The sequence below is a fragment of the Symphalangus syndactylus genome, chromosome 22 (assembly GCF_028878055.3).
Source record: "Symphalangus syndactylus isolate Jambi chromosome 22, NHGRI_mSymSyn1-v2.1_pri, whole genome shotgun sequence".
Lineage (NCBI taxonomy): Eukaryota > Metazoa > Chordata > Mammalia > Primates > Hylobatidae > Symphalangus > Symphalangus syndactylus.
In genome coordinates this window covers 25,144,382-25,170,639 of record NC_072444.2, presented here as the reverse complement: position 1 = coordinate 25,170,639, position 26,258 = coordinate 25,144,382, and the positions used below count along the sequence as shown (strand labels likewise).

The following is a 26,258-nucleotide window of genomic DNA, read 5'->3' as shown; positions in this document are numbered from 1 at the left end:
AGGATGAGGTGGCCTCTGAGAAGCCTCTTTTTTGCCCTCTGGCCTTGGGACTCCACACTCCTGCTTCCATGGATTTGAAGGTTCCAACATCCCCCTTCTCCACTGTCTCCAGCAGGCACAGCCCAGGTCTGACGGGGAGGTGATGCCCACGCTGGACATGGCCTTGTTCGACTGGACCGATTATGAAGATTTAAAACCTGATGGTTGGCCCTCTGCAAAGAAGAAAGGTATGCCCACCTACCCCACCACCTTCCATGCCTGGGCGCCCTGCCCTCCTGCACCATCTGTTGACGTGGGGGCCCCAGTGAGCCCTGTCTGATCTTCAGATGTCCAAAGGTGGGATGTGGGGAGAGGCGGAGCATGGAGCCTAACCTGGAAACACCACTTGGAATGGAGAATGCTGTCAAATGCTTATCACGTGCCACACGCTTCCATGTTTCCACTCATGTGACCCCGAGGGAAAATACCTGTGAGGTCCATAGTACTGTTGATCCCATTTTGGAGAAGAGAAAACTGAGGCAGAGACAGAGGGGTACAGTGCCTTGTCCAAGCCACGCTGTAGGGTGGTGGTATGGGCACTCCAACACCTGAGTCCCTGTGCTTAACCTCTGCTCTGCTGGGCCCCAGCTTCTGACGACAGATCTTCTTATCCCCAGAGAAACACCGCGGTAAACTCTCCAGTGATGGTAACGAAACATCACCAGCCGAAGGGGAACCATGCGACCATCACCAAGACTGCCTGCCAGGTACCAGCCAGCACCCACATTCAAGGCGCCAGGCTGGGTGCTGGGAGGGAACCTGGGTGGGAGTGGGGGTTCCCACGTGTGCAAGACATGAGAATCCTTGACCCTTCATGGATGATAAATAATAACAACAGCTGCCACTTTCCTGAGAGTTGCTGTCAACATCCATTCATTTAATACATTATTCACGGCCAGGCACAGTGGCTCACACCTGTAATCCCAGCACTACGGGAGGCTGAGGCGGGTGGACCACCTGAGGTGAGGAGTTTGAGACCATCCTGGCCAACATGGAGAAACCCCATCGCTACTAAAAATATAAAAATTATCCAGGCATGGTGGCACATGCCTGTAATCCCAGCTACTCGGGAGGATGAGGCAGGAGAATCAATCGCTTGAACCTGCGAGGCGGAGGTTGCAGTGAGCTGGGATCACGCCACTGCACTCCAGCCTGGGTGACAAGAGGGAAACTCCATCTCAAAAAAAAAAAATAATACATTAAAATATGTTACTCACAACAACACAGTTTTCAAGCCAGGTGATTGAGCCCCAGAGAGGCTGTCTTGCCCAAGGTCACACAGTTAAGAAGTGGCTCCAACCTGGCCTGGCTGGAAAGCCTCTTCACCACAGCCCCAAGCTGCCTTGAATCGGGATGATCCTGTCTTGCCCTCTTCCTCCTGACACTAGGCAGGGCTTAATGCTGTCCTTGTCCCATCAAATACTGTCGGGCATTCTGGAGATGCTTTTGGTGACATCATCACTGTTCAGCAGCCGTCCCCATGGAGACAGTCCAAAAACAAGAAGCCGGATGTTGTAACTAATGTCCTAAACCCTGGGGGCCCTTGGGGGTCTGTTGGGACTTCCAGGAAGCAGATACTGAGGTAAGTTAGAAGTGTGAGGCCGGGCCCAGTGGCTCACGCCTGTAATCCCAGCACTACGGGAGGCAGAGGCGAGAGGGTCCCAGGAGTTCAGGACCAGCCTGGGCAACACAGGAAGACCCCATCTCCAAAAATAGTAATAATTTAAAAAAATAACCAGGCTTGTCTGGGCGCGGTGGCTCACTTCTGTAATCCCAGCCCTTTGGGAGGCCGAGGTGGATGGATCACAAGGTCAGGAGTTCAAGACCAGCCTGGCCAAGAAAGTGAAACCCTGTCTCTACTAAAAATACAAAAATTAGCCAGGCATGGTGGCAGGTGCCTGTAATCTCAGCTACTCAGGAGGCTGAGGCAAAGAATTGCTTGAACCTGGGAGGCGGAGGTTGCAGTGACCCGAAATCTCACCACTACACTCTGACAGAGTGAGACTCTGTCTCAAAATAAAAAAAAAATACAAAAATAAAAAATTAACCAACCAGCCTTGGTGGTGTGTGCCCATGGTTCCAGCTATTCAGGAAGCTAAGGCAAGAGGATCACTTGAGCCTTGGGGGTCAAGGCTGCAGCGAGATGTGATCGCACCACTGTACTCCAGCTTGGGTGACAGAGCAAGACCCTGTCTCAACAAAACAAAACAAAAACTGCAACAGATTTATTTTCGGGTGGGCTAGGGGTGGGAAATACTTGTGAATGATGAAAGGGGGAGGAAGCCGGATTGGATGGAGGAAGCTTCGGACATCATGCACCAGATGGGCGCTCCGGTGCAGAGGTGGCCTGTTAGACGAGGCCCATGCTGAGCAGAAATGGCTAGGCCCCAGAACCCCCATGCCTGTCATTGGCAGGGGCTGCTGGGAACAGCCTGCCATGGGCCAAGGTGGCCCTGAAGCTGTACCAGCTGGAGGCCGCCAGCAAGCGCTTTCCCCAGGAGAGATCCGAGCGGCACACCTCCACGGCACCACGATGGTTAGATCAGTGACCAGAATATTCTACAAAACAAGCAACCAAACCAGCAATTAGCATCGTATAAGGCAAACCACCAGCTCTCTGACAGACTGCTTCATTCCCAAACCATTGTTTTCACCCTGGGCGCAAAGAAAAGGCCCGCGTTTGGGCCCACTGGACAGTCGCTCTGGGAGCCGGCTCCATGGCAGGTGCCCAGGGCTTCAGTTTCCCCATCTGTCAAAAGAGGACATCGGTGTTGGGGATCCTGAGGCCCCTCCCAGCTCTGAGCTGACTCCACACCTGGCAGCCCCCAGCTGTTCTACTGGCTCTGTCTAGGAGGAGACCTCACACACCCTTCGCTCTTCCCATGATCAATCAGTTGCTATCTGAGGCAGCTAGGGTCTCTGCCGCCGACACTTGGGGGCCTCGGCCGTGACATCCCTCTGTGGTTCCACCCAGGAGCCTTGCACACCAGATGGCCCACCCCGTCAGGGCACGGCCTGCCACAGAGATGATGGATCTCTTGTCCAGTGGGACCGAGTGCAGGGCTGCAGGGAGGGGCGGCTCAGCTTGGCTGACTGCGTGTGCTCTCTGTGTTGGCAGGGACTTGCTGCGACCTGCGGGAGCATCTCTGCACACCCCACAACCGAGGCCTCAACAACAAATGCTTCGATGACTGCATGTGTGTGGAAGGTGGGTCCAGACTCCTTTGCGGGGGGCTCCCCATGCTCTGAGAACCACAAAGCCTCCCTTTCTCGAAGCTGGTTCTGCACTGAGTGGGGGACAAGCTTTCCCGGCAGAGGGTGGATCAGGGGCCTGCAGTGGGGGAGTAGGTGGGAGAATCCCTCGGGAGCCATGGACGTGAGCAAGAACAGCTTTATCAGTGCCTTCCCAATCTGTGAACTCATTTAGTCCTGATTCTTGGCATCATTTCTCAGATTTGCTTTTCTCAACTTTTGAAATACAAGCTGGCGCAATCTCCCACTATCTGGAGGAGGGAGAAGGGAGGAGACAGGATCACATCTCTTTAAATTAGATCCAGCCTCAGAAGGCTGCCGCTTTCACACCAGAATTCTATCCCAGCGGAGGCACTGAAGTGTGATAATGGGGTGGGGGTGAGTTTCCCAGCATGTCCCAGGGAAGGATGCACTGGACCAGCTGCCTCTTTAACTCTTCCGTGCCCCCACCTCGCCTAGGTGTGCTGGGCTCTGTGCTGAGCACTTTTCTACTGAAATCCCCACGACCACCCCTAGAAAGGGGCTATGATCCCCACTGTATGAATAAGCAAACTGGGGCACAGAAAGCTTAATGATGCCCAAACTTACACAGCCAGGAAAGTGGGGGGAATAGTTTCAGGTTCTTGTTTTGTTTTGAGACAGGGTTTTACTCTGTCACCCAGGCTGGAGTGCAGCGGTGCAATTTTGGCTCACTGCAACCTCTGCTTCCCAAGCTTAGGTGATCTTCCCATCCCAGCCCCGCAGGTAGCTCTGACTACAGGCGCATGCCACCAGCCCAGCTAACTTTTGTATTTCTGGTAGAGGCAGAGTTTTGCCATGTTCCCTAGGCTGGTCTCAAACTCCCGACCTCAAGCGATCCACCTTGGCCTCCCAAAGTTCTGGGATTACAGGCATGAGCCACCACACCCAGCCAGTTTCAATTTTGTATTCTTCAAAGTTTCAAATATATACTAAAGTAGTTAGAATAGTCTAATGAGCGCCCATTTCTCATCACTCTGCTTCAGTAAATACCAACTCACGGCCACTCTGTGTCTGTCATCTCTCACACGCTTTCCTTATTCTGACGTGATTTCTAAGCAACTCCTGGGAGCGTACAGGTATTTCATCTGTGGATATTTTAGTGTGTACCTCTGAAAGACAAGTACTCTTTTAAAAACAAAATGCCAGGCCAGGCGCGGTGGCTCACACTTGTAATCCCAGCACTTTGGGAGGCCGAGGCGGGCGGATCATGAGGTCAGGAGATCGAGACCACAGTGAAACCCCGTCTCTACTAAAAATACAAAAAAAATTAGCCGGGCGTGGTGGCAGGCGCCTGTAGTCCCAGCTACTCGGAGAGGCTGAGGCAGGAGAATGGCGTGAACCCGGGAGGCGGAGCTTGCAGTGAGCCAAGATTGCGCCACTGCACTCCAGCCTGGGCGACAGAGCGAGACTCCGTCTCAAAAAAAATAAATAAATAAAATAAAATAAAATAAATAAATAAATAAATAAATAAATAAAAACAAAATGCCAAACATGAACGATAATTAATCAGTTCCATCCAATATCAAATCAGCATTCACATCTCCTGGATGGGGCAGTTGGGACTCAGCCCCTCTATGAACCTGAGATACATGCCCTGTTTTCCTCACATTAGCCTCACAGATTATCTACCGTGATCATGCCACTGCACTCCAGCCTGGATGATGGAGCTAGACCCTGTCTTAAAAATGGTAATAATAAATCTTTTTCTTCCCAATCTTTAAAATTGTAGACTTTTAAATTTAATTTAATTATTTTTTCGAGACAGGGTTTCGCTCCGTCACCCAGGCTGGAGTGCAGTGGCACAATCCCGGCTCACTGTAGGTTTAACTCCCGGGCGCAAGGGATCCTCCCGCCTCAGCAATAAAGCTATGTACTTCTGATTATCCACTCATCTAATCAGCTAAATATTTAGGGAGCGCCTACTGTGTATCAGACATTGCTCTGGACACTGGGGGGTTCAGTAGTGAAAAGAACCAGCAAGTTCTGTGCCCGTGAATTACATTCTAGTGATGTGAGCAGGCAACAATCAAATACATAGATAGTATGTCTTTAGAAAATAATAAGGGCTATGGCCGAGCATGGTGGCTCATGCCTGTAATCCTAGCACTTTGGGAGGCCGAGGCAGGAGGATCACTTGAGGTCAGGAGTGAGACCAGCCTGGCCTACATGGTGAAACTCTGTCTCTACTAAAAATACAAAAATTAGATGGGCATGGTGGTACTTGCCTGTAATTCCAGCTACTTGGGAGGCTGAGGCATGAGAATCACTTGAACCCGGGAGTCGGAGATTGTAGTGAGCCGAGATCATGCCATTGTACTCCAGCCTGGGTGACTGAGTGAGACTCTGTCTCAAAAAGAAAAAAAAAAAGTAAGTAATAAGGGCTATAAAGATAAAATATGATAATGAGTCCTACAGTTGTTTTAGAAAGGGTAGACAGAAGTGGGCATTGGAGGCCAGGCGGGGTGGTTCATGCCTGTAATCCCAGCATTTTGGGAGGTCAAGGCAGGTGGATCCTTGAGCCCAGGAGTTGGAGACCAGCCTTGGCAAGGTAGAGAGACACTGTCTCTACCAAAAAAAAAAAAAAAAATTAGCCGGATGTGGTGGCGCACACCCATAGTACCAGCTACTTGGGAGGCTGAAGCGGGGAGGATCACTTGAGCCCAGGAGGCAGAGATTGCAGTGAGTCGAGATCTTGCCACTGCACTCCAGTCCAGGTGACAGAGCAAGAACCTGTCTCAAAAAAAAAAAAAAAAAAAAAAAGAAAAGAAAAGAAAAAGAAATGGAGGCCTGGCGCAGCGGCTCATGCCTGTGATCCCGTCACTTTGGGAGGCCGAGATGAGCAGATCACTTGAGGCCAGGAGTTCAAGACCAGCCTGGCCAACATGGTGAAACACCATCTCTGCTAAAAAAAAAAAAATACCAAATTAGCTGGGTGTGGTGGCGCATGCCTGTAATCCCAGCTACTCGGGAGGCTGAGGCAGGAGAATCACTTGAACCCAGGAGGCGGAGGTTGCATGAGCCAAGATTGTGCCACTGCACTCCAGCCTGGGCAACAAGAGCAAAACTCCATTGCAAAAAAAAAAAACAAAAAAGCAATGGAGAGCCATAGGATGTTTCACAGGGAAGGGCAGAATTTGAGCCACTTAAAAAAATTAATAACCTTTTTCCTTTCTAATTTTCAAGATTATAGACTTTTTAATTGAATTTATCTGTGTATTTTATTTTTTAATTTTTTTGAGGCAGAGTCTCACTCTGTTACCCAGGCTGAAGTACAGTGGCGCAATCAAGGCTCACTGCAGCCTGGAACTCCTGGGCTCAAGGGATCCTCCCATGTTAGCCTCTCCTGTAGTTGGGACTACAGGTGTATGCCACAATGCCTGGCTAATTTTTACATTTTTTGTAGAGATAGGGTCTCCCTATGTTGCTTAGGCTGGTCTGGAACTACTGGGCTCAAGCGATCCTCCCACCTCAGCCTCCCAAAGTGCTGGGATTACGGGTGTGAGCCACCGTACCCTGTGGACTCTATTTTTAGAGCAGTTTTCTAGAAAAATTGCACAGAATGTGTTTCTCATATACCTCCTTTGCCCCTGCATGCAGTTTCTCCTATTAATAACATCTTGCAATCATGTGGTAGATTTGTTTGTTTGTTTTCTGAGAGGGAGTCTGGCCCTGTCGCCCCAGCTGGAGTGCAGTGGCATGATCTTGGCTCACTGCAAGCTCCGCCTCCCGGGTTCACGTGATTCTTCTGCCTCAGCCTCCCAAGTAGTGGGGATTACGGTCACCCACCACCACGCCCGGGTAGTTTTTGTATTTTTTTTAAGTAGAGACGGGGTTTCACCATGTTGGCCAGGCTGGTCTCGAACTCCTGACCTCAAGTGATCCACCCACCTTGGCCTTTCAAAGCGCTGGGATTATAGGCCTGAGCCACCGTGCCCGGCCTCCCGTGGTACATTTGTTGCTTGACGAACCAATAGTGATGTATTATTATTACGAATTGAAGTCGTAGTGTAAGTTATAGTTCACTCTGCGGTGCATTCTGTGGATTTTGACAAATACATGCCCTGTCCCACCATTACGTGTCACACAGAATATTTTCACCGCCCTGAGTCTTCTCGGTGCTCCTTCTGTGTTCATTCCTCCCCTCTCCCGGATTCGTGTGTGTTAAGCTCATTGGGGCTGCCGAGAGGAGGCTGGGTTGCAGGGCAGAATAAAGAAGGCAGGAGAGAGCTGGCTGACCCCGAGCGTGCAGGGGAAGGAAGGGGAGCGCACGGGCCCTTCGTGCCTCTGACCCCCTTGCCTCCACTCGCCCAGGGCTGCGCTGCTATGCCAAATTCCACCGGAACCGCAGGGTTACACGGAGGAAAGGGCGCTGTGTGGAGCCCGAGACGGCCAACGGCGACCAGGGATCCTTCATCAACGTCTAGTGGCCCGGCGGGACTGGGGACTGAGCCCGGGAGGTTTGCACAAGCCGGGCGATTTGTTTATAACTAGAAGTGGGAAATCAAGTCGGGGAACAGATGGCTGAGGCTGCAGACTCAGGCCCAGGACACTCAACCCCAGGAGGGGAGCCGCTCGGCGAATGAGCTGGGTGGGTGCCCAGGAGCCGGCCCGCAGCACCTGCACACCCGAAGTCCGGACCCACGCAGCCTCCATCCCGCGTGTCTTGCTCTCCGCGATGGCAATGCTGAGAGTGCCCTCTACTGTCCGACTCCAGCACTGCAACAGCTTCAAGTTCAAAACCAAGAGGCATTTTTCAGAGTGGAAAAGAAATTTAAACTTCCCGAAAGAAGGTCCACCAGCAGGAGATGAATATGGAACATCTCCTATGTACCAGGCACTGTGCTAAGTGCTGGAATACATTATCTCATTGAATTATCACAACGACCTTTTCAAATAGGCATTATCACCATGCGAAAGGTTGAGGACCGTGTGGCACACTGGAGTTATTTGACTTGACTTGCCCAGGGTCCCAGGTCAATGCTCCTCAAACCTGAACATGCTAAGAGTCACCTGGAGGTCCAGTTAAAAATGTACATCTGGCCGGGCGCAGCGGCTCACGCTTGTAATCCCAGCATTTTGGGAGGCCAAGGCGGGTGGCTCATCTGAGGTCAGGAGTTCGAGACCAGCCTGGCCAACGTGGGGAAACCCCGTCTCTATTAAAAATACAAAAATTAGGCCAGGCGTGGTGGTACACACCTGTAATCCCAGCTACTCAGAGGCTGAGGCACCAGAATCGCTTGAACTTGGGAGGCAGAGGTTACAGTGAGCAGAGATCATGCCACTGCACTCCAGCCTGGGGGACAAGAGTGAAACTCCATCTCAAAAAAAAAAAAAAAGAAAAGAAAAAAGCACATCTGACTCAGTGGGCTCTGTGCTCTAACAAGCTCCCAGGGAACACGAGGCTGCTGACCCAGGGACCCACTGAGAAGTCCTGGGAAGTACATGGCAGAGCAAGGACATGAACCTGGGCCAAGGCTGTCCAGCTCCAAGGCTCACATTCTTGCTGCTCCACAGCCAAGAATTTCTTCCAGATTCCCCAAGGCTTTTGGCAAGAGAGGCTCGCACCCTGGTATTCCCTTCCTCTGTAGCTGCAATAACTTGACTGTTCTCTGCCTTCCCTGGACAAAGGTGTATCATATTTAAAAACAAAACAAAATACAACTTAAGCACATACTTGCTTGCAGGAATAAGTTGGGCAGGTTGATCCCTGTGGTCTGGTAGCTGATATCCTGGGATAAGAAGTGTTTGGGGAAAAGAATCATGTTGGCCTTTATGTCCCTGTGGTCCTGCTCACCCAGTCCTGGACAGGCACTTTACAGTTTTCTGGAGAGCTTCCACCCCAGGGGTTCTGATGCAAGCATGGAATCCAAAAAAACCCTACACATATTGCCCATGTTTACCCACTTTGCATACTGTTTAGTGATTTCCAGGACCACAAAACCATCCCTGGACCCCACCCCACATTTTTGCAGCAGAGCCCACTGGGAAGTTGAGGCTCGCCTGAAATTGAGGTGCTATCTGAAGCTAACTGCCCCTAACAGGCCAACTCACAATGCCCACCCAGAACATCTGTCCCAGCAGATCTGGCTTCAGGGGTCACTTCAGGAGAACTATTTAAATCCCCCCACTTGGCATCTCACTCCTGGCCAACCCTGTGTTCCAGGGCGAACCAGGTTGCGAATGACAAAAGACTTTCCTGGCCAAATTCCTCACTGGCCTGGATCACGCCCATAAGATGCCAGAGATGTTTACTGCATTGGAAAAATCAGTCGGGGTCAGGGGTCAGGCACCAAGGAAAGCAGGCAGATCTAGAAGAAACTAAATATGCTTGTTCTCTCCCTATCCAAGTTTGATGGGCATGGGAACCTTGTGGGGAGGGAGCGGGGGGGCAGGGGAACTGGGAGATCAAAGCAGGCTAGCTGAAAGGCAGATATGGCTAGACGCAATGGCTCATGCCTGTAATCCCAGCACTTTGGGAGGCCGAGGTGGGCGGGCCACTTCAGTTCAGGAGTTCGAGACCAACCTGGCCAACATGGCAAAACCCTGTCTCTACCAAAAATACAAAAATTAAGGCTGGGCACGAGGGCTCATGCCTGACATCCCAGCACTCTGGGAGGCCGAGGTAGGCAGATCACTTGAAGTAAGGAGTTCGAGACCAGCCTGACCAACATGGTGAAACCCCATCTCTACTAAAAATACAAAAATTAGCCAGGCATGGTGGCAGGTGCCTGTAATCCCAGCTACTCAGGAGGCTCAGGCAGGAGAATCACTTGAACCCAGGAGGCAGAAGTTACGGTGAGCTGAGATCACACCATTGCACTCCAGCCTGGGCGACAGAGTGAGACTCCAAAAATATAAAACACTTAAAAATTTAAAACGGCAGATCTGCCAGCAGCTTCGTACTTGAGACCAGACAACCCACATGCTCTGTGTGCCTCACATTAAGTGGTGACTCGGGACTGTGCTGGCTCTATGGGGCTAGAACCCTAAGGAGTACCACAGGAAGAAAGCCTAGCATTACTATGGCTGGGGGACAGCTGTTAGATGGTCCTAGGACATCAGCCATGGAGAACACAGAGGGTCAGGACAAAGCTAAAAGGCCCATAGAACTGCCACTGGTTGCCAGGGTAGTTCCATGGTTGGAAATTCAAGGCCCATCTCTTTGCCCTAGCTATCTCTATTTGACATTTCCAAAGAGGGATGGGTGGATGGAACCTCTTAACTCCAGAGCTGGGAATCCCAAAGCCCTCTCAAGTGTCTAACCAACCTTTCTGCCAGGAAGTTCTTCCTTAGGTCTATCTTAAATTTATTTTGCTCATACAGAAGCCAATTTCCTCTAATCCAGGGTTTAGCAAACTTTTACTGTGAGGGGCCAAATAAATATTTTAGGCTTTGCAAGCCATCCGATCTCCACCAGCTACTCAGCTCTGCCATAGCTCGAAGCAGCCACAGACAGTGTATAAATGAATTCATGGCTATGCTCCAGGAAAACTATTTATGGACACGCATGTGAATTCCATATACTTTTCACATGTCACAAAATATTATTCTCTCTCTTTTTTTTTTTTTTTTTTTGGAGATGGAGTTTTGCTCTGCTGCCCAGGCTGGAATGCAGTGGCTCAGTCTCGGCTCACTGCAACCTCTGCGTCCTGGGTTCAAGCAGTTCTCCTGTCTCAGCTTCCCAAGTAGCTATGATTACAGGCATGCGCCACCACACCTGGTTAATTTTTGTATTTTTAGTAGAGATAAGGTTTTACCATATTGGCCAGGCTGGTCTCGAACTTCTGACCTCAGATGATCCGCCCGCCTCAGCCTCCCAAAATGCTGGGGTTACAGGTATGAGCCACCGCACCTGGCCACAAAATATTACTAGTTTAATTTTCTAAAACCATGTAAAAGTGCAAAAACTGCTCTTAGCTTGCTAACTGCACAAAAACAGGCAGTGGGGCAGATTTGGCCCGAGGGCCACAATTTGCCAACCCCTGTTCAAGCCTGCTCACTGTCAACCTTGGCTGCACGTTGCAATAATCGGGGAACATTCACGGGCCTGGGGCCCACCCACAAGGCTTCTGTTTTGTTTGGTCTGGGCTTCACAGATTTTCCCCCAGGTAACTCCAGGTGCAGCTGGGGCTGAGAGTCTCTGCTCTCCCCTTCCATCTGTAGCAGTGCGGCTGGTGTTAAATCCACCTATTCCACCACTCACCGCCTTGGCAACCTTAGGAAAGTTTCTTAAGGTCTCTGTGCCTTGATTTTTTCATCTGTAAAATGGGGATAATAACTCTCCCTTCATAGGGCTGTTGTAAGTAGTGAATGCATACTTCTTTTTTTTTTTTTTTCCTCTCTTTTGAGACAGAGTTTCACTCATGTTGCCCAGGCTGGAGTGCAGTGGCACGATCTCGGCTCACTGCGACCTCTGCCTCCTGGGTACAAGTGATTCTCCTGCCTCAGCCTCTTGAGTACCTGGGATTACAGGCAAGCACCACCACGCCCGGTTACTGTTTGTATTTTTAGTAGATGGGGTTTCACCATGTTGGCCAGGCTGGTCTCAAACTCCTGACCTCAGGTGATCCACTTGTCTCAGCCTCCCAAAGTGCTGGGATTACAGGCGTGAACCAGCGTGCCTGGCCTGTGAATGCAGAATTCTTATAAGGTGTTTAGAACAGTGCCTAGCACCTACTAAACCTCCAGTGTTAGCTAATTCGTTATTCTAGGAGAATTATAGGAGATGTCGGTTCTTTGACAATGACCCATCACATACTCTGAGATCATTTCTAAGTCACTATTCAAGCTCCTTCCCCAAAGTGTGTTCCATAGAACACTGCGACCATGAGATGCTCCATTAGAAAGGGTCAGGGTACGGTTCCCGTGGTCAAAGAGGTTTGGAAAACTGTTCAGGCCTCAGCCCTTGGCAGCATGTGCAGATTCCAGGCACCGAGGCAGGGCTGGAGGAGTAAGTGGCTTTGCAATAAAATGGGTGCTGCAGTCTAAAAAGATACCCTGGGTGGAGTGGGGGAGCTGAGCAGGAGGCCAGGTGGCAACCAGTAGCTGCTGGGCCCGTGGCCTGAGCCCTCCTGCACTCCTCCAGCTGGAGTCTCACCTGGGATCCCAGGAATACCTGCTGTTCCCACAGGGCTGCCTTCTCGTGGTTTGTCTGGAGACACCAAGAGTGGTTTCCATGCCTGCTGGGAATAGGCTGAGCATGCAATGACATGAGGGCCAAGGCTTGTGGGAAAACGACAGCTTCACAGCCCCTTGAGGAGTGACCAAGCCACAAAGTAAATCCTAAAGCCACAACCCCTTCTACCACTGAGCCGCTGGAGGTGGGTCCTTATTTCAAGCCACATTCAACCCACCCAACAAAACCTAACAGTGAGGTGGTGGGCACACGGCCCCTGCGGTGGGGTTCACTCTGCAGCTGGAGAGACAGCATACCTGAAACCTGCAAGGAACAGGTTTATAAAACAACAGAACAGCCAGGAAAATGGTGCTAGGACAGACAGTGGAGAGGCCAGAGGAGCAAACCACTGTGGCTCCTCACCGGGGGTTTCACGGGGTTGGACTGAGTCCCGTCACCTCTGTGATAGTCTTCACTCTGACAGGCAATGGTGACTGTGTGTGTTTCCTGGGGAGGAGGTCGGAAGGGAAGGTCACCTTTCCTGGGAAGGGCGGTTTGCAAAACCAGGGGTTTATATTGCAGGGAGTGCAGAATTTTCTGAATTCTAAGTCAGACAAGCGGTCTGATACAGGATCCATGGCCAGGTCACTTCTGGGTGCAAGAGGCTTTCTAGACCTTGGACACTCAGATTACGGTCACGGGCCAGTAACAGCACCTGGGAGCTTGGTAGAAACGCAGAATCTTAGCCTGGGCAACATAGGGAGACCGCGTCTCTGCAAAAAGTAACAAAATTAGCTGGGCATGGTGGTGCACACCTATAGTCTCAGCTATTCTCCAGGCTGAGGTGGGAGGATCGCTTGAGCCCAAGAGGTCGAGGCTGCAGTGAGCCATGACTGCACCACTGCACTCCAGCTTGGGCAATAGAGCAAGACTCTATCTCAAAAAAAGACAAAAAACAAAAAGAAATGCAGAATCTTGGGCCCCACCACCCCACGCTTACTGAGCCAGAATCTCTGGGGGTGGGGCCCAGCCATTTGGCTTTTCACAAGTTCTCCAGGTCATTCTTAGGCACGATCAAATTTGAGAATCACACGTCTAAGATACGACGGGGAAAACAGAAATGTGGGGTGGTCAGGGACATTCGGATAATTCTGGGTATTTGTATTCAGGTGTGAGTTGGCAAATCCGAGACCCGTTTTGCCTAGCTAATTACCAGCAATGACAAACTCCCAGGCTCTGAGGCCCAGCCTCCTGGGCTGCAACTGGTCTTTATTTTTGGAGGAAATGAATGGAGCACCTCAGCCTGGGACCCTCAGTGTAGGGTTTTCTGACTCTTAGGCAATTTCCTAGGGTGCTGTAGCTCCTCTTTAAAGTTGGGGAGTGGCAGGGGGAGGGGGAAGTGCCACGCCCTTGTAGTTTCATGATGTCATGTTGCATGTGCTCTCGAGCTGTAAATAAAGAGACGATGGTTAAAAAGCCCACCTGGTGTCTGTATTTGTTCCTCCAGGAGATGGTCTGTCTGTGCTGGTAGTGAGCTCTACAGAGGCATTTGGAGGGGATCCTAAGCCTGGTGTTCCACCTGTGACTTCTCAACACTGGATTGAGCATTTGCCCTGAGCTTAGCAGCAAACAAGGCAGACAGGGCTCCTGCCCTCGCCCAGTCCTCATCATAATCCCTCAGCCAGACCTCTTGACTGCGAGTCTCAGATTTTTTTTTTTTTTTAGACAGAGTCTTGCTCTGTCACCCACGCTGGAGTGCAGTGGCACGGTCTCGGCTCACTGCAACCTCTGCCCCCGAGGTTCAAGCAATTCTCGTGCCTCAGCCTCCCGAGTAGCTGGGATTACAGGCGTGTGCCACCATGCCAGGCTACTTTTTGTATTTTTAGTAGAGATGGGATTTCACCATGTTGGCCAGGCTGGTCTCAAACTCCTGACCTCAAGTGATCCACCCACCTCGGCCTCCCAAAGTGCTGGGATTATAGGTGTGAGCCACCGCACCTGGCTGGAGTCCCAGATTTTTATCTCCCTACCCATTTTAGGGTTGGGGCAGCTGAGGTCCCAAAGAGATTCTGAGGGGGGTTGCAGCAGGCTGATCCCCAGCAGCTTCCTTCAGAGCCAAGGTGGCCGAGTGCAGAGAAGAGCAGATGCGGGACTCCTGCAAGATAAGAAAGGACAAGGCAGCTCAACGGAAGCCAGGGCTGGGGCAGGGGCAGTTGCCATCTTGGTAGAGGGCGTGAACTGGTGAGGGGGTGGCCTGGCTTGGCACCAGGAAGGACATCTCTTATCGTGGTGGCAGTTCCAGCCAATGCTGCCCAGCTCTGCTGACCAGGGCTTCCTCGAGCAGGCTGTTATGTCTCCCCGTGACCTTGATCCTAAAGCCAAGGTGGGGCCCAGACACCCCTGGGGGCCGTGGTGACCACAGAGGTGGGGCGCCCTGAGAGCCTGGTGTCCATACCTGCAGAGATGTCTCTGCCTAGCCAGGACAGGGAAAACCAGGCTTCCCAAATCCAGGGTTTCCTAAAACATGGGTCCTCGGACTCCCAGCATCAGAATCCTGTGGACAGCAAGCCCAGGTTTCTGAGTCCCACCTGGGCCTCTGACTCAGAATTCCAGGCATGGGCTTGGGAATCTGCACAACTGAAACTCAAGTCTGAGAGCTGCTGCACTAAATCTTCTGAGAACTCACAGTCCTCCCCACACAGCCCCAGGTGGCTGGAGGAGCTCCCACGGGGGATGGTTCTGAGGAGCTAAGCCCAGAAGGCCTGTCCCCCTCCAAGAGGCTTTGCAAGTCATACCCTCTCTGCCCACTACTCAACTCTGCCATCGTGGTATGAAAGCAGCCATGGATCACACAGAAACAGATGCATGCAAATGAGTGAGCACAGCAGCGTTCCAATAAAACTTTATTTACACAAAAGGGCAACGGGCCAGATTTGGTCCAGGAGCTGTAGCTTGCTGACCCCAGTCTGTACTACTGACCCCTGGGTCCAAGGTTACAGAAAGGCATGCTGGCCATCTAAAAGCCAAACCCCTCTGTCCTGGGATGTCCACTGGAACCCATTTCTACTAATAAAGGTCAGAACAGTGCTGAGATAAGGGGTTAGGGCCAGTCAAGCCCAAGGCCACAGGATGTCAGCTCTCAGTGCCAGCAGCCTGGGTGCAGCCCTTGGTGGAGGGCAGGTGGCTGCACTGGGGAGGACCAGTCAAGGTTCTCCAGAGAAACAGAAACAATTGGATATTTATATTTATATATCTTAAAATATCTATGTATTTATATATCTCATATATATGTGTGTTTGTCTGTGTGTGTGTGTATGCGTGTGTGTGTATACACACAGTCATGTGCCATATAAACATTTCAGTCAACGACAGACCACACATACAACAGTGGTCTCATAAGATTGTTTCGTTTTGTTTTTGAGACAGAATCTGGCTTTATGTCTAGGTTGTGCACAATCATGACACTATGTCTAGTGGCACAATCATGTTCGTTGCAGCCTCAAACTCCTGGGCTCAAATGATCCTCCTGCCTCAGCCTCCGAAGTTTTGTGTTATTAATACAATAATAATTATTGTATTATAAATACAGTAATTAGCCTGGTTAATTATTGTATTTTTTATAAAAACGGGGTCTCCCTATGTTGCCCAGGCTGGTCGCAAACTCCTGACCTCAGTGATCCTCTCCTCAGTCTCCCAAAGTGCTGGGATTACAGATGTGAGCCACCATACCCAGCCTTCATAAGATTCTAATACCATACTTTTACTGTACCTTTTCTATGTCTAGATATGTTTAGATACACAAATACTCATCATTGCATCACAGTTGTCTGCAGTATTCAGTACAGTAACATACTGTGCAAGTTTGTGGCCCAGAAGCAACAGGCCATCTCAGAGAACCCAGGTGTGTGGGAGGCTTCACCATCTAGGTTTGTGTGAGTACACACTATGATGTTTGCAGTGTGTAACGCTATGATGTTTGCCCATCAATGAAACTGTCTAATGACACATTTCTCAGAATGTATTCCTGCTGTTAAGCAATGCATGACTGTATATAAAGAGATTTATTTTATGGAATTGGCTCCCATGATTGTAGGGGCTGGCAAGTCTGTAATTAGTAGGACAGGCAGGCAGGCCAGAAACTCAGGCAGGAGTTAATGCTGCAGTCTTGAGGCTGAATTTCTTCTCCCAAGACCTCAGTTTTTGTTCTTAAGACCTTCAACTGATAGGATGAGGCCCACCACATTCTCAGGGGTACCCTCCTTTCCTTCATGCCAACTGACTGCAGATGCCCTCACATACACCTACCTTCTTTTTTGACTGAAACCTTGGGTACTAGAACTTGCCCAAGCTGACACACGAAATTGACCATCATGGAGCTTTCTGGAGCTCAGCTCCCCAGCTCGGATCCCTGTGACTGGACGTGTGGCAGAGTTGACCATGGCGGGTCAAGAAGCTCTGGGCTTCCTCACTCTGTTTGGCAGCTTGACCTCAGTGTAGCAGTGGCCAACCCTGGTCATGAACGTGGACACACATGCTGCGGTGGGCCCAGACCAGTGTCTACCCAGTGTCAGGACATGAAATAGCAATTTGGGGTGGGATGGTGTGGGGAAGGATCGGATGAGGAGGAATATGAATGGATGCCTGACTGGGTCAGCAAATGACTAAACAGAGCTGCCCCGTCCTTTCATCACACCTCCCCCAACACGCAATGGCATATCCTGAAACTCACACGTTTGCACTGGGGAACCACAGTCAGGAGCCCGGGCTCTGTCCCTGCTGGCGATTAGGCAGTGCGGCAAGGGCACATTGGACAGCGCTACATGCTGTGGTCCTGAATTGGCGCTGTGCATCCCGACCTTGACCTGTGGCAGCGCCTGGCACAGAGCAGAATACCTGTGTACAGAGGGAACACCTTCCTCCAGACACAGCCCTGGCCTCCGTTGACGGCGTGAGGCACCCCTCCTCTTGTGTAACTGGGAATTGTTAGACCCTCTTTTGCCAAGCATGAAAATGGAAGCACAAAGGAATTAAGGCCACTTGCCCAAAGTGGTGCTGGAGAGGCCCCCTCCCCCAGGTCTGCCTGACTCCAAAACCTGATCATGTCCATGACCCCGTGTTGCCTCTCAAATACCTCAAGTTTACTGAGCACCTACTAGGAGGTGATCACTGATCTCACCCCTATTCCCACCTCACAGGCACTGCGCCACTCACTTAGGACCCACCGAGGCTGCTGTCAGGCAGGGGGCCGCCAGGACCGAAGTTGGATTCACCTTCAGGCTGGCCCCCTCAGGGAGGAAGAGGGCTGGATTCTTTCCAGAGAGCCAGAGGAAGCACCCTCCCCTCCCCCACCCACTTCCTTGTTCTTCTCTTCTCTCTTCCCGTGGCCACTGGCCCCCTGCGAGGAAGATGAGACCTCGAAGAGCCTGCAGCAGAGTCAGACGTGAGAGCCACCGCCAGTGAAGGCTGAAAGCAGTGAAAGCAAACACCAAAGATAAACCCCACGGCAGATAGGCGTCTCGGGCCGTCGGGCTCAGCGGCCACAACAGGCCTCATGTGTGTATCTGAGCCATCACTCAGATGCAACCAGAGCCCTCCAATGCCTCCCTTGGAATTCCAGCAGCATCCACGTGGAAAGATGGGAGAACGAAGAGAGGAGGAGGAAGCAGCCTGAAGTTATGACACAACCAGGAGAGGCCACGGGAGGTGGGAGGCAAGCAGCACACATTGAGGCTCGCTCCGTGCAGGGCCTGGGCCAGGGGCTGGAGTTGCGCTCTGAACAAGATGCTCAGAGTTGAGGAAAGCACGTGAGCATGCACATGCACACACACACACACACATACATGCACACACACACACCCGCACACGCACACACGTGCACCTGCACACACGCACACCCACACACACATACATGCACACGCACACCCACACACATGCACATGCACACCTACACACATGCACACACACACACGCACCCGCACATGTGCACGCACACACACACACATAATAAAATAAGAGGATTGCTGCTGTATGCAGCAGGGGTTGAAGGAAATACCCTAGGTCAGAGAATTCGAGAGTAGCTGAAGTGCCCTCTCCTTCCTCTTGGGCAATAGCCTCTTACTTCCGCTTGCGTTCTGGGTGGTTTCTAACACAACCACAGCTTCCTGGACTCCAACAGGGCACAGGCAATTTCCTTTTCTGCCTTTTCCACAATCGCCAAGGGTTCCATAGGGCATTCTGATGGGTTCTCTGAGCACAAGGTCTCTGGAGGGACAGGGCACTATCGCCACATGTTTGGGAAGGCCTGGCGGGATCATTCTTAACCGGCAGTAATTTTCATAGGACCCTGATGAGATGGCAGAGCAGTCGGAACATTAGGCATGATTTCTTGTGTTTTAAAGCTCAAGGAGGAGTATTTATGGAGGCTGGCTGGGGTCCATAAGTGTCAGCAAGGGATGCCGCTGTAAGATTGAATTCTGTGCCATCGGGACAAATCGTTCAGAGTCAGCCCTCATTAGTTTTAAGTAGTCACAGAAAGAAATGTCTCCACTGAAGCGGGAAGTGGGGGCTCTCACACCTCCCAGCAGTGTCCAGGCTCCTCCGGAAAACACAGGAAGAAGGAAATAAAAGAACCCACCACGCTGCCTCCCTCCGCGCCCACATCCCGCCAGGATGCTTCCCTCCTGGCTGTCAGCAAATGGGGTGTGGACATGGCCCATGGTGCTAACAAGTCATAATGGTGTTTGATGCTTTGAGAATCTTGGCATCAACCAGAGAGCGGGCAGAAGGGCAGGAGATGAGGTCTGGGAGGTCAGCAGAGCCACCAAGACACCCGACTCCAATCCTACAGGGTTCCATTGGCTTCCTTCCCCTTCCCCTGCCTCGGTTTTTCTCCTGCCTTGCTGCTCATGGTAGCTGGCCCTCAGTGCACAAGAGAACACGTCCACAGACACAAAGAACAACACTGCCCAGCAAGACACGCAGGCCTTCCCCAGTCCTGCCAGACCTCAGGCCAGAAACACACAGCCAGTGTGTTTGTGACGAGCTGAATGGAAACATCACAGGAAGGAGCTCTAGATAGAAGCCCATTGACAATTCCTGTGCCACTAAAGGGGCTTTCTCTGATGTGCTTCTTGTGGAGGGCTCTTCTCTCTTATTTTTATTTTTTATTTTATTTATTTATTTTTTTGAGATGGAGTTTCACTCTTGTTGCCCAGGCTGGAGTGCAATGGCACGATCTTGGTTCACCGCAACCTCCGCCTCCCGGGTTCAAGCAATACTCCTGCCTCAGCCTCCGGAGTAGCTGGGATTACAGGCGTGTGCCACCACGGCTGGCTGATTTTTGTATTATCAGTAGAGACGGGGTTTCACCATGTTGGCCAAGCTAGTCTCGAAATCCTGACCTCAGGTGATCCACCCACCTCAGCCTCCCAAAGTGCTGGGATTATAGGCATGAGCCACTACACCGGGCCTGAGGGCTCTGCTTTCTAGCAGGTGTGTGTGGCTTTTTCGCTTCTAGGTATTTGCCCAGGTAGGTGTTCAATAACTATTTGCTGAATGGATGAATGAATGAATGAATGAATCTATCCTACATGTCAGTTTCTTTATTGAAGGTACAATATCAAACTTGACTGAGACAGACAGGTTGGCAAAGGGACATGAAAAATTTAAACTTGAATTCCAAAAGTGTACAGGTACTCCTCAACTTACAGTGGGGTTGCATCCTCATAAACCCATCTTAAACTGAAAATATCATAAATCCAAAATGCACTTAGGTCAGGTGAGGTAGCTCATGCCTGTAATCCCAGCACCTTGGGAGGCCGAGGAGGAGGGCGTATTGCTTGAGCCCAGATGTTTGAGACCAGCCTGGGCAACATAGTGAGAACTCATCTCCACGAAAAAACTTTCTAAAAAAGCAAAATTAGGCCGGGCGCGGTGGCTTATGCCTGTAATCCCAGCACTTCGGGAGGCCGAGGTGGGCAGATGACGAGGTCAGGAGTTCGAGACCAGCCTGGCCAACATGGTAAAACCCCGTCTCTACTAAAAATACAAAAATTAGCCAGGTATGTTGGCACGCGGCTGTAGTCCCAGCTACTTGGGAGGCTGAGGCAGGAGAATTGCTTGAACCCAGGAGGTGGAGGCTGCAGCGAGCCAAGATTGCCCCACTGCACACTAGCCCGGGCAACAGTGTGAGACTTCATCTCAAGAAAAAAAATAAAAAAAGCAAAATTAGCTGGGCATGGTGGTGTGAGCCTGTAATACCAGCTACTTGGGAGGCTGAGATGGGAGGATCACTTGAGCCCAGGAGTTGGAGGCTGCAGCGAGCCAAGGTTGCACCACTGTACTCCAGTCTGGGTGACAGAGCAGGACCCTGTCTCAAAAAAAGAAAATAAAATGCATTTAATACACCTAACCTACTGAACATCATAGCTTAGTCTAGCCTACTTTAAACATGCTCAGAACACTTACATTAGCCTACAGTTGTGCAAAATCATGAAAAACAAGCCTATTTCATAATAAAGTGCTGAAAACCCTATGGAATTTATTGAACACTATACTGCAAGTGAAAAACAGAACGGTTATACTGGGGACTGGAAATATGGTTTCTACTGAACGCAGATCGCTTTCACATGGTTGGAAAGTAGAAAAATCATGTCAGACCATTGTAAGTTGGGGAGTGTCTGTACTCACTCAATACATGACCCCAAGACTTGTGGAATGCCACGTGGGGGTCTATTATGTCCTTCCATAGGCAAGAATAGGTCGTGGCAGGAACTCCGGTTCCTTTGACGATACGGACAGTTTCACTTTCTTTTATTTCTCCGTGCTTCCCACTTCCCCTCATCCCCCCCACCCCACCAGCCTGCCAAGCCCGCCCAGCCAGCTGGGTCTTCTCGTGTCCTCCTCCCTCTGCCTCTGGCCCCAGCTGGTCGAGATGAATACAGTGTCAGTGTCTGAGCCACAGGGACATTCCACAGGCCCAGCCTTGTGCTGCCTTCCGATCCTTGTCTTCCCCTCCTTGTTTCACTCTATCCTTCCCATTTCAGCCCTGGCTGGATTTTTCTGCTGTGTGGTTACATGTCAGGGTCCTGGAGCCAGGCTTCCTGGGTCCCATCCCAGTTCCAGCAGCAATTAGTGCTGTGCCTGTGGCAAGCTGCTTAACTTCTGTTGATTTCAGTTGCCTTAGTGTAAATGGGAATAAGAACAGCGCGTGCCACAGTGTTGTGAGCATTTACTATGAAGAACTTTCTTCTTTTTTTTTTTTTTTTTTTTTTTTTTGAGACAGGGTCTCGCTCCGTCTCTCAGGCTAGAGTGCAGTGGCGCGATCTCGGCTCACTGCAATCTCTACCTCCTGGGTTCAAGCGATTCTCATGCCTCAGCCTCCCGAGTAGCTGGGATTATAGGCATGTATAATCCCAGCTAATTTTTGTATTTTTAATGGAGACAGGGTTTCACCATGTTGGCAAGGCTGGTCTCGAACTCCTGACCTCAGGTGTTCCACCCGCCTTGGCCTCCCAAAGTGCTGGGATTATAGGTGTGAGCCACCATGCCCGGCCCACTATGAAGCCCTTTCACACTGCCACAAGACAACTACTGTTGGGGCTCAGAAAATGTGACCCCAATATCTGGTGCTTTGGCATGCTAAGTACTATGAACTACAGAAGACTGGAGGCCTCAAAAGCAAGGTCTCTGTGACCCCCTCCTGACCTCCTGTCTCCAGCCCCTCCTTCTCCCCTGAGGCAGTCACAGAACAAGAACTCCTCCTTTGGCAGGGGGCGAGGTGGCTCAAGTCTGTAATCCCAGTACTTTGGGAGGCCAAGGCAGGTGGATCGCTTGAGCCCAGGAGTTTGAGACCAGCCTGGGCAACATGGCAAGCCCTAATACAAAAATTAGCCAGTCATGGTGGTAGGTGCCTCTAATCCCAGCTATTCAGGAGGCTGAAGTGGGAGGATCACCTGAGCCCAGGAGGTTGAGGCTGCAGTGAGCCATGATCACAGCATTGCACTCCAGCGTGGGTAACAGAGCAAGACCTTATCTCAAGAAAAAAAAAAAATCCTCCTTCTCCAAGGTGGGTCACAGAAACTAGAACTCGTGTCTCCAAAGTAGCCATAAAACCTAGAAAGGTGGCTCTCTCCCTTTTCTCTTTGAAGACCTCATTACAGAGGGGATCTACCCCATACCCAGGAGGAAGGACTGCTGCATGGAGAGCCCAAGAAGAATCTGGACAAGACTTGTTCATTTTCTTTTTATCCAATTGCATTGCTACAGGGCTGTTCATTCTTCCTTGAAACTAAGCACAAAAACGGACAGATTTCCCAGGGCCTTTGAGTCTTCATCTCTGAAGCCTCCCATGTCACATAAAGCTTTGCTTAACTAAACTTGGTATGCTTTTCTCTTGTGAAGCAGTCTTTTTTTTTTTTTTTTTTTTTGAGACAGAGTCTCGCTCTGTCACCCAGGCTGGAGTGCAGTGGCATGATCTTGGCTCACTGCAACCTCCACCTCCCAGGTTCATGCCATTCTCCTGCCTCAGCCTCCCGAGTAGCTGGGACTACAGGTGCCCGCCACCACGCCCGGCTAATTTTTTGTATTTTTAGTGGAGATGGGGTTTCACCGTGTTAGCCAGGATGGTCTCGATCTCCTGACCTCATCATCCGCCCGCCTCGGCCTCCCAAAGTGCTGGGATTACAGGCATGAGCCACTGCGCCCGGCAACGCAGCCTTTTTTTACAGGAGTGTGGGCTGTGACCTTTATGATGGGTGAGGAAAGGTATCACACCCTTCCGCCCCTACAGTACTTAGTAAATGTCAGCTCTAATCCTAGGAGTTGTTTTGCTTTTTTTTTTTTTGACATGGAATCTCACTCTGTTGCCCAGGCTGGAGTGTAGTGGCAGGATCTTGGCTCACTCCAACCTCCACCTCCCAGGTTCAAGCAATTCTCCTGCCTCAGCCTCCCAAGTAGCTGGGATGACAGGTGCACACCCCCATGCCCAGCTAATTTTTGTACTTTTAGTAGAGACGGGGTTTCATCATGTTGGCCAAAATGATCTCGAACTCCTGACCTCAAGTGATCCACCGGCCTCAGCCTCCCAAAGTGTTAGGATTACAGGCGTGAGCCACCGTGCCCGGCCTGTTTTTCATTTTCTCCTCACAAAGTGATCACAACTTTATTATATACCTAAAGCCTTGGATTAAATCCCTCTAGAATCTGGAGCGTATGGGAAATATTTTTTAGAAGGAAATTGATCAGGCCACGCACCATGGCTCACGCCTGAAATCCCAGCACTTTGGCAGGCCGAGGCGGGCAGATCACCTGAGGTCAGGAGTTTGAGACCAGCCTGGCCAACATGGCAAAACCCCATCGCTACTAAAAATACAAAAATCAGCCAGGCATGTTGGCACCCGCCTGTAATCTCAGCTACTCAGGAGGCTGAGGCAGGAGAATTGCTTGAACACGGGAGACGGAGGTTGCAGTGAGCTGAGATCTCGCCACTGCACTCCAGCCTGGGTGACAGAGCCAGACTCCATCTCAAAAAAAAAAGATACTTTTCATGCGCATCCGTGTAAAGAGATCACCAAACAGGCTTTGTGTGAGCAACATGGCTGTTTATTTCACCTGGGTGCAGGCGGGCTGAGTCCAAAAAGAGAGTCAGCAAAGGGTGGTGGATTATCATTAGTTTTTATAGGTTTTGGGATAGGCGGTGAAGTTAAGAGCAATGTTTTGCGGGCAGGGGTGGATCTCACAAAGTACATTGTCAAGGGTGGGGAGAATTACAAAGAACCTTCTCAAGGGTCGGGGAGATTACAAAGTATCTTCTTAAGGGTGGGGGAGATTACAAAGTACATTGATCAGTTAGTGTGGGGCAGAAACAAATCACAATGGTGGAATGTCATCAGTTAAGGCTATTTTTACTACTTTTGTGGATCTTCAGTTACTTCAGGCCATCTGGATGTAAACGTGCAAGTCATAGGGGATGCGATGGCTTGGCTTGAGCTCAGAGGCCTGACAATAATAATAACATAATATTCTAATATTGACTGCTTACTGAGAAATTACTTTCTTCTAAGTACTTTACTAATAACAATAATTAATTACCAGTAATGGACTAATAATAATAATAGCAACCAGTCCTAAATCAAACTGGATATAGCCATTTGGCTGTTCTCTAATTTACTCCTAGACTGGGGGGATCTGTGCCTCCTAATAGGGCATTAAGTTAGGCCTATGGGCCCCACAGCCCTGCAAAACTCTCCTCATCCATCCAGAGAAACGCTTTCTTTGTATCTGGAGAGACTATGGGTCTTGATATTATCTAAGGACTCACCCAGGCAGTTTTGTAGGTTCCCACCTGGTTTCCCCCATCCTAGGAACAAGACCAAGTGCTCAGATGTACCCTGAAGGTTTCCATACCTAGGTGACACTAAACAAAAGCTGGTGTTCTCTAAAGGAAAGTTGATGTTAGGAAGGGACCTGGAGGTAGATCGGATTAATGTTCTTCTTGCGGTGGGGGGGATGTGGTGGTCAACAATCTTTAAGAGAGGTGCCAGGCGAGGCAGGAGACAGCCATTTCTTTCCTCATGCACAATTGGGGGAGGAATTTCTTACGGTTTTTCAGCTAGAGTTTTCTAAAACTTTTGGTATGCTGATTAAAGTGGGCTCCCACCAGTTTGGCTCCTCAGGTGTTGTTTTTGTTTGTTTTTCCCAGACAAGGTCTCACTCTGTCGTCCAGGCTGGAGTGCAGTGGCGTGATCTCGGCTCACAGCAGCCTCCCTGGTTCAAGCAATTCTCGTGCTTCAGCCTCCTGAGTAGCTGGGACTACAGGTGCGCACCACCACGCCCTGCTAATTTTGGTATTTTTAGTAGAGACGGGGTTTCACCATGTTGGCCAGGCTGGTCTCGAACTCCTGAGTTCAGGTGATCCACCCTCCTTGGCCTCCCAAAGTGCTGGGATAACAGGGGTGAGCCAGTGCGCCCAGCCTCATCTTGTGTTGGTAATAACAATAGCTTGTGTGTCCTGCCCATTTACTAAGTGCCAGGCACTGTTCTCTCCTAGACCAAACCGTAGTTAGGCTCCTCTGAGTCCTCATCTTGACTAGCCCTCGACCTTGGACCTCTGTGTCTTCCTGTCCTTGCTGGGCCTGAGCCTGCATAAACCAGTTTCAGCAAGAGTCCTGCTAAGTTAGCAAGAACCCCCCCCCCCCCATCCTTGATGTCTCCTCCTAGTAATCTTCCATTCCTGGCACCCTCATTCTGCTCTGGCTATAAATCCCTCCTTGGTCCTTGTATTCGGTGTTGAGCCCAAACTCTCACTCCAGGGCAATAACCCTACAGCAAGTCTTGAACAATACTGGTTTAACAACTGTCCCAACAACGTTTTCTTTAACAACAGCGGTTAGCTCATTTAATCCTCATAAAGATCCTACGAGGTAGGTATCCTAAATAGCCCATTTACACAGGGAAGTGGGAAGGAGAGAGGGTGCCCCCAAGGACGAGACACAAGCTGTTGCCACATCAGCACTTTGCGCCTGGACGGTCCCCAAGTTGTCCTGGCTGCAGGCAGTCCCAACAGCCCGCTTCCTGGAATATTAGCCAGGCAGGATACGCCCTGGGCGACAGAAACTCCAGCTTTTGCCAGCGGCCCCCAGGTATTGCCTGGGCGGTGGCGGGAGTCTGGAGCTTGGCTGAAGGCGTGAGCTGCGGACGCCGTTTCCTAGCAACCGAGCGGCGGTCACGTGACCCGCTCCAGCCCGCTTCACGTGGTCTTGAGCGGCGCTGGGGTTGGAGTCGCCGCAACGGGCGGGGCGGGGCGGGGCGGGGCGGGGCGGGGCGGGGCGGG

At 50.8% G+C, this 26,258-nt stretch overlaps 1 protein-coding gene across 1 annotated transcript in view; it reads left to right on the top strand.

Annotated features, from left to right (window-relative positions):
* The window catches only part of DRAXIN (dorsal inhibitory axon guidance protein), a 44,432-nt gene extending 30,524 nt beyond the window's left edge, over nucleotides 1-13,908 (top strand). Inside the window, exons 5-8 of the mRNA XM_055262664.2 lie at nucleotides 113-227; nucleotides 657-746; nucleotides 3,158-3,247; nucleotides 7,624-13,908. Coding sequence (XP_055118639.1) covers nucleotides 113-227; nucleotides 657-746; nucleotides 3,158-3,247; nucleotides 7,624-7,736 — 408 coding nt within the window. The 3' untranslated portion in view covers nucleotides 7,737-13,908. The remainder of the gene's footprint in view (nucleotides 1-112; nucleotides 228-656; nucleotides 747-3,157; nucleotides 3,248-7,623) is intronic.
* Nucleotides 13,909-26,258: the final 12,350 nt, after the last annotated feature.